Source organism: Lathamus discolor, chromosome 1 (assembly GCF_037157495.1).
Source record: "Lathamus discolor isolate bLatDis1 chromosome 1, bLatDis1.hap1, whole genome shotgun sequence".
NCBI lineage: Eukaryota > Metazoa > Chordata > Aves > Psittaciformes > Psittacidae > Lathamus > Lathamus discolor.
Window position 1 is genome coordinate 28957512 of NC_088884.1, and position 13415 is coordinate 28970926.

The 13415-nt window shown below is 37.2% G+C and overlaps 1 protein-coding gene across 3 annotated transcripts in view; it reads left to right on the forward strand.

Annotated features, from left to right (window-relative positions):
• COG5 (component of oligomeric golgi complex 5) overlaps positions 1 to 13415 on the forward strand; it is a 185914-nt gene that overhangs the window by 133158 nt on the left and 39341 nt on the right. For all 3 annotated transcript variants that reach the window (XM_065665918.1, XM_065665921.1, XM_065665922.1), the window contains exons 11-14: positions 2969 to 3050; positions 5375 to 5579; positions 6744 to 6905; positions 8402 to 8501. In XM_065665918.1, the coding sequence (XP_065521990.1) occupies positions 2969 to 3050; positions 5375 to 5579; positions 6744 to 6905; positions 8402 to 8501 (549 nt within the window). The remainder of the gene's footprint in view (positions 1 to 2968; positions 3051 to 5374; positions 5580 to 6743; positions 6906 to 8401; positions 8502 to 13415) is intronic.

The window sequence follows — 13415 nt, forward strand, 5'->3', positions numbered from 1 at the left end:
ACTGGACAGCGTGAAATACTGTATCTTACATTATAGAAGCAGCCAGTAATGACTTTGTAGATGGTGTTTTTAGTTGGTCCCAAACTGGGGCATTAAAAGTTTTTTTCCCTAAACTTTTTTGACTGAGCAGTCAGTCAGTATGAGATGTTACTTGAGTTTTCCATGTGAGAAAAGAGAGCTTTCCCCCTCTCTTTCTCCTCATACATAATGCAGTTGGTTAGCAGAGATGTGAGGGCCTTTGCTACGAAATGCTGATACAGTTAATGAGCACCATTCACTCAGGTCAGAGGACACAAGGTAATGGGCAGAGGCTTGATTGCACAGCTCTGGCTACTATAAGATGTTTGCATGAGTGCATACATATGTATGTATGTATGTATGACTTTATATTACATGGAATAGGTTGCCCAGGGAAGTTGTGAATGCTCCATCCCTGGGAGTGTTCAAGGCCACGCTGGACAGAGCCTTGGGTGAGATGGTTTAGTGTGAGGTGTCCCTGCCCATGGCAGGGGGGTTGGAACTGGATGATCTTAAGATCTCTTCCAACCCTAACTATTCTATGATTCCATGATTCTATATATAGGTACATACAAAAGTTTTATATTTTCACAAAGACATTAAATATTGCAACGTGTATGTTACTGTTATTCGTCATCCTGTTGAATCTGACAGTTAAGATAGAAATGTTGATGTGAGGGGCTACATGCAGGTCTGTTTTCCAGACCCTTTAATAATTGCATTTTCTGCTGAGACTATGTCAGAGGTGTAGATGGTGATTACAGTAATGAAAAAAAGTTGTTTGAAAGTGCTCTGTAAGTATTTTTCCACCTCCATTAGATTATTTAGAAATTGAATTAAATTACCATGCTGAATAGGCAAACATTGTTCCAGGTTCAGATAGAAAATATGAAAACTAATTAATTTACTCTACAGCTGATGTGAAAGGCCATTTGTTTTACAGTAGTTTTCATGTTTTAAATGTGAAACTGTGAAACGAGGAACTGAGTAATTTCACGTTTATTCTATAGTAATAAATTTACAAAAAACATCAGATACTTTACGCAGTGTTCCTTCCAAATCATTGTCTGATATTGTAATTTTACTTTGCCCATTTATGAAAATCAGTACAATTTTACAGAAAATACAAACATAACTATAGAATAAATTGCTTCAGTTTCTAAATCCATTAGTGTCAAAAATGTCAAAAATGAGATTCCATCATCCTAGTTTATTTTAGTATTCTATCTTACTTCTCATACATTTTGTGAGTATGAATCCAACAGCATAAAAGATGTTCTCTCTCGATTCTTAACACATGACCCATAAATTATATCTTTCTTTGAGTATCAGTAGAGATAAGGGGTAGGGTTGGATGAATTCCTTGTTGAATCTCAGAATTTGTAAAGGAATTCTACTGGATAAGTGTGGTTTGGGTTTTTTTTTCTTTTTTCTTATTTTTTTTCCCTTTATTTTTAGGTGTCTCAGTGTACCTTTGACAGATTTTCAGGTTTTATATCAATTCTTTAAGATGGTAATTTTTTAGTTGCTTGACCTTGAACTTTCAGTCTTACAGTTGTCAGATCTTCAAGTGGAATGCAGTGGTGCCATGTTAATGAATGACATTCTGAAAACCTTCATTGCTTCACTTGCCAATGGAAGCAATTAGAGGGCATTTATTTTTTCCTTTTCTGTCTGAAGTAGTAATTCAGTTTGGAGTAGCTGGACTTCTATATTTGATAACTCATCTCCTCCTCTTTCTGGTGCTGGGCAGTGTAGAAGTTGAACTGTCACTGTGAAAGGGCTTGTGTTATTAACAAGAATTAGGGCTGTTTGGTTGGGGTTTTTTTTGCATTTTTCTCATAGTGAAGTCACTGGCAGTACCAAAAAGAAAGCTGAGGAAATGCATCCCCCTTTGACACCCATTTCAGCGTTGAGCCCTTTGCTTAACATGTTTAGATGTGAATGTTGTGCTTTGATTTAAAACCTTGAACATTGTCAGAGTGAGCCAAGTGCCAGCATTAAGATCCCTAGAATTCCTGATATTTGTCATCAGTGCTGCTCTTTCACTTATTCATCTGAGTACTTTTTTCTGACTATTATTAGTGATTTGGTCAAACAGGTTAGTTTGTACAGTAAGGTCAATATTACATGTATACCATGCAATGAAGAAAGCAGTTCTGTCCAGCATGAGCTTCCTCTTCCCATGAAGACACTGGACAGCCTTCCAAGTATCTGACTAGTGGGTGGGACAGGATGCTCATCATCGTCTCTGGTAATTTTTTTGTACCTTAGACACACCAACAGGAAGAAAGCAACAGAGAGAAAACAATATCATGGTTTAATGCTTGAGCATAAGTGCAGGGTGATGGGGGGAGTAAGAAAACAGCCTGCCATTTCTCGTATGTCCTTTTTGCAAGAACACGCTACCGTGTTTCCACTTCTGACAGCCAGCCCTGCTGACACAAGGTGGTAAAGAGTCAGCTGTGAGGCTCACTATATTTTCATGTGTTCTATGTTTTTAGAAACAGAAGACTGTTCTGTGGGAAGCAGAGCAATGGTTTCGGTCCCTGGTCGGTGTTTGCAAACATGTTGTAGTGGCCGTTAACAGTAATTGCCAGCATGAGAACCCCCTCGGAAGATGAAGGTCACTGTAGTGCAAAGAGGTTTTCTAACACAGCTCCTAGTGTTTACTGCTTTGGTCTGCACCCGTGCCTCAAGAGAGCTGGGAGCATTTCCCTCAGACTTGAAGGAAAATATTCTATTCTAGAGAAGACTGAAGCTTTTGGGTTTTTTTTCTCCAATATTTTTTTCCTAGCTTCAAACTTGAGGAAAATTTCTCAGACTTCATTTCCTTTGTTTTTGTTCTCAGTGATGTTGAAGAGCTTTGACTGGAAGTGTTTGCATTGCTTAAGGTTCTTTGGAAAGACTGTGTTTTGAAACTTATATTTCTTTTGTCCCTTGCTATCAGGATGGCCAGTCTGATATTTTGTACAAATTTTGGACTGCAGTAACTCAGACACTTTCCTCTCAGTTCCAGTCAGCAACAGACTGTAAGTATTCAGAATAAATGATTTGTACTGTGTTCGATAGTTGTTTTGCATCTCTGACTTAAGCCCTTTGCTCATTATCTCTTCCACTGGAACTGTAGCAGTAATTCACTCAGTCTGGGATCTGTGCATTTAAAACTTGGTTTTGTAACCAAACAGGCTGATCCTCCTAAACTGTGGCTGAATTTACAGAAAAAATATGTAAATATTTTCTGCTTCAGCAAGTGTTTATTATATAACAACAAAAGTGTATTTTTGCGACTGTATGTAGAGGTAAAAATGGCTGGAATGGTACGTTAAGCTTTCCCAAGTGAATGTGTTTGCCAAATTAAAAGATAGCGATTTGATTTTGAAGAGCAGTTCTTACAGACTTTCCTTGTTAAACTCGAGTAAAAATCTGGTTTTGGATGTTCTTGAATACCTTTATAAATAGGAGTTGGGTTTCTTTAAAATTGGGTTTTGTCTAAATATGTATGAATGGTTGGTGTTGTGACTATACGTGATATTTTGTGCATATGCAATGTATAAATAGCAGATACAATCAAGGAATATTAAGTAAAAATGACGCCTAAGCATATAAACTATTACTGGTACATGCTAATGCAATATGCAGTTGGGTCAAAGGTGAGTTTGGTGGTTCCTGAATACATCTTTCATGTTTGTATACAGTGTCTAAAGTTAATTCTTCGCACACACAGATAAAATGCATAAGATCTGCATTTATCTTTGTGATCTCAGCTGTTGCATTGGCCCTTCAGAGTTTGGTCCTTCCACGCTTTATAGCAGCAATATAATCTTGAGGAACTATCTGGTTGATTCCTGTTCCTTGGTTGCTAAGTAACTAGATAATCCCAAAAGAAAATGTATTCATCTTGTGTTAAAACATATTAATTTTACTGTTTGCCTTACACATTACTTCAGCCGCAGTATGTACATACCCAGGATCCCATATGTTCAAACCGAACGTGTGCTACCTGTTTTCAGCACTCGGTTTTAAGATTGCAAAATTGTGACATCAGTTAATGGGATCAATCAGCATTTCAGAAGTAAGGGAACTTACTTTTTGTCTTACATTTTGTCAGCAGTACTTTGTCTGACAGCTATTAAAAATATTTTATTACTTATGAGTTTTAGTCACATTTTTTATAGGCAGGTCCCAAAGGAGTGGTTAGATTTTTGAACTGTGAATGATGTTTCCACTTTGCTACAGATGAGTTTGGGGAAACAATGCTTACAGCATTACAGACTTTTTCATTCAAGTGGCTCATCTGTATGAGACAGTTCATTTTTAACATAAAAATTGTAAGTGATTGAATCCACTGCCATCAGTCTCAGATGTCTGGATCATATAGATTAGGGAAAAACTAGACAATATCAGAAAAATAGTCTAAAAATAGGGATTGATGGCAGTTTACAAAGTTTGATAATATTCGTGTTCTGCTTTTTTGAGGTTCAGACAGTCTTTGTGACCTGAAATAACCGTATTTGATAATAAATGTGGATCCTCTAGTATTCCAAATTAGAATAGATTTGAGTTCAAAGGATAGGCAGGATGAAATGGGGCAGATTTCCGGAAGCTGAAAAACCTATGAATGAGTGGAACAGTGTTAATCTCCTAATGTAATGGGAAATCCATAAAGCATGAGTGATGTTAGATCAAGATTAACAGGGGTTGCTGAAACAGTTGTATATTTTTTTCATTTCCTGTTACTTGTGGCAAGCCTCTCAAGGCAGAAAATAGTGCTGTTTTATCTGCTGGCTTTGTCGTTATTTGACAAGTTTAGGAATTACATTTCAGGTACCTGGTTTGAAGAGGTTTGTGTATTTACAATACATTATACATGCACATTTGTATATGCTTCCCACATCAGATTTCTGAAGACTGTGGCTCATGGAGATTATCTTTGTTTATTTTAAATGGGTATCTTCAAAGTTGCACAGCCCCACACTTTCCACTCATCAGGCTTTTGTAAGAAAATCTCTAGATTTAAAGTGTTCTAATCACACTTGGGCCTTAAATGAGTGACAATACTAATAATTAACTTTGATACCACACATATCACAACGATGATTAGTATCTTTATTGTAAAAAGTATGTTTTCTGTGTCCCATCTTTCAATTGTGGATTTTATGCTGGTGCTTTAGATACGTACCTGCATTTGTGGTAGCTCATGCCACTTTGAAATTGTTAATATTACATTATTAATATCATAGGATTACACTGTATATAATTCATTTATATAAATGCAAGGACACAGGTTGGTTGTATGAATCAAAAAATCAGTTTGAACTTGGCAGTGCGTATTGTTTACGGCTTTATTTTGCAGCCTCTACGTTTTTGAAACAAGCCTTCGAAGGAGAATACCCTAAATTACTGAGGCTTTATAATGACTTGTGGAAGCGCCTGCAGCAATATAGTCAAAATATTCAGAGGAATTTTAACACAAGTGGAGCTACTGATCTCCTTACTGAACTACAACAAATGGAAGAAGATGCACAGGACATATTCATGCAAAAACCCCAAGACTATGAGTATGTATTATGAACCCTAAGGCAATAAAATGTGAAGCTTTTCCCCCTGCAAGAAAACAGAATATTTGTAAGAACTTAGTGTAATTCATATTGTCAGAGCAGGAAAATTTTAAAGGCTTTTTTTTCCCTCTTGCAGTTATTGCTTCGATACTATTTTAGAGCTGTAGGATTTTCATTGGGTTATACAATTAACAGCGTTGGATTGCCTCATTTTTCACGAGGTCCCTGACTTTGAGTTAATTTTACCTTTTTGTCTCTTTGGGTGAAAAAAGAAGCGGAATGATGAAAATTCAGTTTTGTATGTGTAGCAGTAGCTTTCTCTTAATTATACCACAATCATTGGAGCATGGCAAGTGCTCAGTTTGTTATGATTCACAGTTATGTTTATGCATTGTAGGATAAGCATGATCTGAGTGGTGGATATCAGAAAGATCAAACAGAAACAGGCTCATCAAGTCTATTAGAACTTCTAGACTTACGTAACATAAAATGAATATTTTATGTGAGATTTGTATTAGCTTAAATACGTTCCTTTGCAATCGGTGGGAGACTTAGTCACTTCAGTGGAAGCAAAGTTGGCTTCACCAAACTTCTGGTAATGAGGTAAGATGTTTGAGAGAGCTACTGCTTACTTTTTTCCAAAAATAGAAATACTAAAGACTAAAGCTTATTAAAGGTAAGTTTAAGAAGAGTCTTTTCTGTTTGAAGCTTTCTATACACATAAGTACAGCAGGAGATACATTTTTATTAATAGCTATTTTATACTTTGTACCATGTTTTTGAATATATCACTGAGTACAAGCTGGCTAAGGAAATATGGGAATTTAGATAGGTCTTTCATTGCAGTTCTGGATAACTTCTCGATATTTTGCAGATGTTTTTGGCACTGTTTGTCTCAAGAACACCTTGAATTAGGAATTCCTCGTAGGTCTTACGGAAAGTGCTAAGAACTGAATTGAACTACACAGGATGTCTCCCTGACTTACTATGTGGTTCAAGTGAAAAGCAAGGTTTTACTCACTGTTAAAATCTTTTCAAATGCATATGTTTGAAGAGCAGAAAGAAAAACCAGGTTCAAAACTGCGACATTTGTGTGGCCTGGAAAGATTCAGTGCTATTGTGTATTTTAATTTAAAATATAATAATTCTGTCTTATACCCGCAGTCCAGAAAAGGCCTTGAAAGATTCACTGCAACAGTATGAAGCTGCTTATTTGTCAAAATCCTTATCTCGACTCTTTGACCCCATCAATCTTGTCTTCCCTCCTGGAGGCCGAAATCCTCCTTCTTCTGATGAGCTTGACAGCATCATTAAAACTGTAGCCAGGTATGCACATATAATGCATTGCAAAACGTAATCTTCAGCATGTTTTTTTCTCATGAGTTACAGTTTTAGAAATGAGACTTCCTCGTCACTAGGAGGTTGATTACTCTTTAGTTTTGAAACTGGTTCTTAAATTGTGGGGTCCAGAACTGCACACAGTATTCAAAGTGAGGCTGGATCAAAGCTGAATACAGCAGCATAATTACCTCTTTTGTATTACTTATAATTTATTACAGATTTTTTTTATTTATTTTTTGTATTTTGTTTTTATTGCTTAACTGAAGTTTTAATTTAGGTTTTACTGTTTAAGCTTATAAAACATCAGGAAGAGGAACTTAACATATGTTGCAAGTGTCTGGTATCTTTACTATTCTGACTGTGTCAAAGGGAAGATGATACTTGCTTACCTACAACTGATAAATACCTAATGTAAATATTCTGTTAGAGTGAAACAGCAAAGTAATAGGTAAAGACTGTTATTCCAGGTAGCATTTGTAAAATGAGGTACTTAATTACCAGTGGCGTATTTTCTCTTGTAAGGTTTTGGTAAGGACTACTCTGTTTAATACAGTCTGAAAATGATGGGCAGTATTGACTGTTATGAATGTGTGCGTGTATTGTTAAATACTGACACTGTCCTTGTGACTGGGAGTTGCAGATGCTCAGAACATGCCTGTTGTTGTGGCTATTGACAGCTGTTTTGCTCCTTGCAGAGCAGAAGGGAAAACAATATGAAAAGGATGAAATTTCATCTGAGTTTTCCAGAGTGACCTTTAGCTAATGATGTTTAGGGCCCTGTGGGGTTCTCAGAGGAGGTTATTCTTATGTCAAGGTGCCTAGAGTCTCTCCTGTCTTCAGAGAGGTTAATCTTATCTGTAGCAACATGATGACCCTTGTGCTTGTCTGTTTTCAGGAGAGCATTTATGAATGCAGTCCCAAATGATGGGGGGGGGGGGGAGGGGAGAGGAGGGGGGATGTCAGTCCATGAACAAGAAATACTAGAAGTAATTTAGAAGTCTTTTCCTCCTTCCGTTTGTTCTCTGTCATTCCTCTGGGGCCTCTGTTACTATAAAGGATTGCCTAAAACACGGCTTATTAGTTGTGTCAAGCTAAGGTGTCCCCTGGGTATTTCTGCGCAGCTCATGTAATTCCAGAGTTGAATGACTGTGTATTCACCTGTAATGTTTGAAGGCTGCTGCCAAAGCTTGAAAGTAGTTAATTGCAGTCAATATTTTTGAATGGCTTACTAATAGTGATTTCATACTGAAGTGTCATTCCTAAACTTTGCTCACTTTTACTAGAATAGGAACACTGCGCATAAAATTCCCAAGTGACTTGACAAATTGTAAACTGTATTACAGTGCATAGAAAGACTTGGTTGTATGTGCTGCTCCCTCTAAATTGACATGCCATATAACTTCATGTTTGTAGTTATTTCTTTATCCATTAAATACATCATTGTTCAGTTCTTAATTAAGATTTTTAATCTTTGCTTCCAGTGAGCTAAATGTGGCTGCTGTTGATCCAGACCTCAGTTTAGCTGTGGCAAAAAATGTTGCAAAGACCATTCAGCTCTACGGCGTAAAGTCTGAGCAGCTTGTAAGTAATTTTAGATTTCTAAAAACTTTAGTTTTTCGATGTCCAATGTTCTGATTTTTGTGGATTTACAACATAACAGGAAAACAATCTAGATAGACAAAAGCTTGGAATTGGCTTTTCATTGTGTTTGGAAACATTTTCAGTTAAATTTTGCCTTCAGATGCACACAGTCTATTGAAAAGAGTAAAACTTGTCTGTATCACTCAAAATCGAATTTGCCATATGAATTTAAAAAAATCAAAATCATAGATGTTGTTAAGTGAAAATGAAACAATTCAGTTCATTTTAATATTTGCCAGTGTTTGATATTCCATCAGTTACATGATATATTGTCTTTAGGTGTTAAAATCTGGACATTTTTTCTATATATTTATTATTTGCCTTATATTTAACTCACCCTTGATTTACTTGCATTTGTCAAATGCTTCCAGTCATTTGCCGTGCACTGTTATCTAGCGTTAAACTGAGTAGAGGAAGGAACCCCAAAGCCTTATCCTTTGGATAAGGATCCCCCAAAAGCCAGTGGATAGCACAGTGAATGTCACTGTCATATGCAAAAATAATTTTCACGATCAACAATTTTTCCATTAAGTCTATTGCAGAAATTTTAATGCTTTTTTATGAAGAGATGAAAATTAACTTTCACAATATGCAGACCCACAACAAACATCTAACTACTTGTATGTGTAAACAAGGTTTTCATTTAAACAACATCAATTCTGAAAGCAAACTCAGACTCCAGTGCCATTCATTTACTGTATGTTTCATTTCAAGAAAGGTGCTTGCTTACAATTTTTTGTAACGGTTGGCTACAGAATGTGCAGCAATTAAGTTAGTACGGGCTCTGTTTACCTCTGAGAAACTTGCTGTGTATGAATAGCTTGACAAACACTGAAATTCAGTAACACATACCTTGTTTACTGCATGTGTTCTATGAACTTTATTGGCAGTCTGCAAACTGGTGTATCATAGAATCATAGAATCATAGAATATTTAGGGTTGGAAAGGATCATCTAGTTCCAACCCCCCTGCCATGGGCAGGGACACTAAACCATCTCACCCAAGGCTATGTCCAACCTGGCCTTTAACACTGCCAGGGGTGGAGCGTTCACAACCTCCCTGGGCAACCCATTCCAGTGCCTCACCACCCTAACAGGAAAGAATTTCCTCCTTATATCCAATCTAAACTTCCCCTGTTTAAGTTTGAACCCGTTACCCCTTGTCCTGTCACTACAGTCCCTAATGAAGAGTCCCTCCCCAGCATCCCTATAGGCCCCCTTCAGATACTGGAAGGCTGCTATGAGATCTCCACGCAGCCTTCTCTTCTCCAGGCTGAACAGCCCCAACTTCCTCAGCCTGTCTTCATACAGGAGGTGCTCCAGTCCCCTGATCATCCTCATGGCCCTCCTCTGGACTTGTTCCAACAGTTCCACGTCCTTTTTATGTTGAGGACACCAGAACTGCACACAGTACTCCAGGTACTCACGAGAGCAGAGTAGAGGGGCAGAAATGAAAGTAGAGTATGGAAGAAGAGTATGGAAGAGCAATGTGGGTGAAACAGTCATGAAGGCCATAAAGAATATTTAAAATAAACATATGTGTTTACATTATTTTGCTGTATGTTACGAGCATAGTGCTTAAGTTGGGTCTTCCTTTAAAGACATTGAATCATAGCTCCATAATTTCAGAGTGAAATTTGCTCCTGAATGAAATCAGGAGTTTTAGTAGGTTGCAAGAGTCATAATGAGTAAAAAGTATTACACTCATGTCTCTGTTTGTTATGGAGTGTAGTGTCAAATAGTGGCATTCAGATGGGAAAAAAAAGACTCATCAGCTGTAATTGTGAAAGCACTAGGGTCTATTGCGCTCATCATCTCTTGTTAGAGTTTGAACCTGGCCAGTGGCTTGATCAGAAGTGCACATCATTTCGTGATCAGCCAGCTGGTAAATTCTTAAGAAACCGTGAAAAAAAACAGAAAGGATATGGAGAAATGAGCTGACAAATGTACGATTTGTGCCTTTGTATTAGCTGACCTTAAACTAAAAGAATGTAGGAGTAGTGAGGGAGTCTGAACTTGAATTTGAGGGAGTCTGAACTTGAATTTGGCAGCTGAAAATGAAACCTGAAACTTTGAAAAGCTGACGGGATTAGTCAAACTGGCAGAATGACTGTGAATGTCCTTCAGGAATATACCTGCAACTTGTAAAGCAGTATCAGCTATGTCCTGCACAGCTACGTTTTAGTACTTGTTTTCTCTCCTTACTGGTATACGTGTTACAAAATTAAGATCTGGGAGGGCTCAACACAGTTGCAAGGCATGGATGTGTAGTGCCATATTTCAAGTGCTAAAACATCATGTCTGTCTTCCACCTTGCCCTCCAGAAGGGCATGGCTCTCCCCCTTGTCACGTGTCATGCTAACACCAGCCCTGTGGCTATAATCTAGAACATTTTAACTTTTTTTGTACCTGTTTTTTTGACAGACAGATTGAGCCTGAAATGTGTATCACAGATAGAACAGGAGCTATGTTAGACAGCACTGTTTCAGTATGTTTTAGCGGTGTAGCCAAGAATGCAATCTTAATTCAGTCTTGCAATGCAGCCTGCAATGATAGCTTTTTAAAGCTGAGAAGGGTGACCATGTAACATTTCTGCTCAGATACTTAATTTCTGATGGCTGTTGTGGAGCAGTGCTAAGGATGGAAATACAACTTCCTGGAGGAGCTCACAATTTAGTTCTCTTCCAAATTAAAAGTAAACAATAGAATCTCAGAATTCTCAATGAAGGAAGATTGTGGAGGGGTAGCATTTAAGAGTCATTAGGTTTTTATTCTTTTTTTAATGCAGTTGTAATATTGCAGGTAGATTTGAATGGTGAAAAAATGAAATTTGCAGTCATAAAAATGTTGAGACATGGTAATGTCAGGGGTTTTATTACTCAATTTCAGAACAAAAGAGATTGCAGTTCACTGAGATGTCATTGCTGTTTCTCCAGTTAGCTTTAGCTAGGACAAATATCAAGAAAAATGTTATTCAAGGCGCAAAGATTTTACATGTGAGTAAAATCAGCATCTAGAAATCTGTGCATGTAGTACTAAAGCAAAAACAAGTAAGGAAAAATGGCCCCTTCCTGTGAATCCAAAGTATGTGTTCATGTTACTTGTGACTTCGTACACTGCTGGCTTTTGGTTTTCAGCTTTCCACACACCAAGAGCCAGCTGTTGCTGTGCCTGAGATCTATTCTTGTATTAACCAGTTCAAATGATTTCAGGGAAGACATAAATAACCCTTAGTGAGCAGTAGATGGATATATTCAGCTGTTGGGTGAATCTTTAGCTAACCGCTTGCTGATGCTTGTGCTTCGGTGTATGCCATGAAGCATTCAAAATTATTGTTCAAATTTCACTCAGTGTAATTTCAGATGTTCTTACCATAGAGGTTGAAGGGATAATTATACATTGTGCTAAATTAAAAAAACAATATTTCTGTTAATTTAAGAGTATTATCTTTCAGCTTCACCACCCATCTTGTGCTTTGTTAGGTGGTGCTGAGGAAGGTTGCTTGGTACATTTTCTCCGTTGCCGTTATTATATTGTCTCTTCTTATTCACATTTTGCCTAATCATCTTCATAGTGATTACAGACACTGCAAGATCTCAGTTTAGTTGCCATTTCTACATTCTTCTCATTCCAGATTGGAAGAGAGATTAACAAATGTGATGGTTGTGTTTTGGTTAAGAGCAATTTTTTCCTCTTCCACATTTGCACATTGTAATCCATTGCTTACTTTTTAACAAAACAGGGGCTTACTGAGCCAGATTTTGTTCACTAGCCACTTTTTCATACAAGTGAAGTAGCCCAGACAAAAAAGAACACTAAGCTATCTCCTTGATTTAAGTGGTTTCCAGAAGGGTCATCTATTCCCATTTGCAAATACCTAAAATTACCTGTCTTGATTGACACATGCAACATGTTGTTTAACTGGCCACATAAGGAATATTAGCTCTTTCATCAAATGTTGACAATAAGCACAGTGGAGGGAAGAGATTCATGAGAAACCAGTAAGCTCTGTTTCCTGAAAACAAAGAAAAGTTGAGTAATTGTGGGGGGGGGTTGAGAATCCATGCTGCTTAACAAAAGACAGGAGCTCATGGATCTGTACCCTAGAGAAATTTTTGCCCATTCATATAACTGAGAGTTAAGAAGAGGTATAAAAGAGAGCTTGCATCTCACCAACATCTTCATTAGCTGCTTTTGACATGGCAGCAGTAATTGCATGGCAGGATCCTCTAGGGTAGTGGTCTCTGAAGTTTTTTGGTCATGCATACCCATCACTATAAATTTTTTGAGCATGCACCCCCCTATTTATTTATGAATTATACACATGTACTATTGAAGTTCTGATATTTTCTTCCTGCACCCCAGTGGATTGTCTTGCATAGTACCTGTGATGCACACACCCCACTTTGACGACCACTGCTCTAAGGTAATGCTCTGCTGTAATCTTCCATAATAAGAAGTGAACAGATTTTGGCTGTCAAGTTTTGGAAAAGATGCCTGGTTGGTTGCAGAAGTCTTTTAAATTTGTGTTTGATTTTGTTCATGTGCTACTTTAAATCAGATTTCTCATTTATTTGTATAAAAATGAAAATGATAGTCACTTGTGGATTGAAAGTGAGACAAAACTGTATTTCCTCTGTTAATTACCTGTAGTTTTGTCATTTACTAAACTGAATTTTAAGGGTAATGGAAATGTGTTTTCTCTCATAATTAAAAATCTCTTTGTTGCAACTTTATAATCATTATGTTTTGGTTTGCCTGTTAAATTAGAGCTATTTCTCTTACTGATACTTAGAATTGGATGTCTTGCAGAAGGAAGTAAGGAAACATTGAGGATTAAACACTCTGAAAGTTT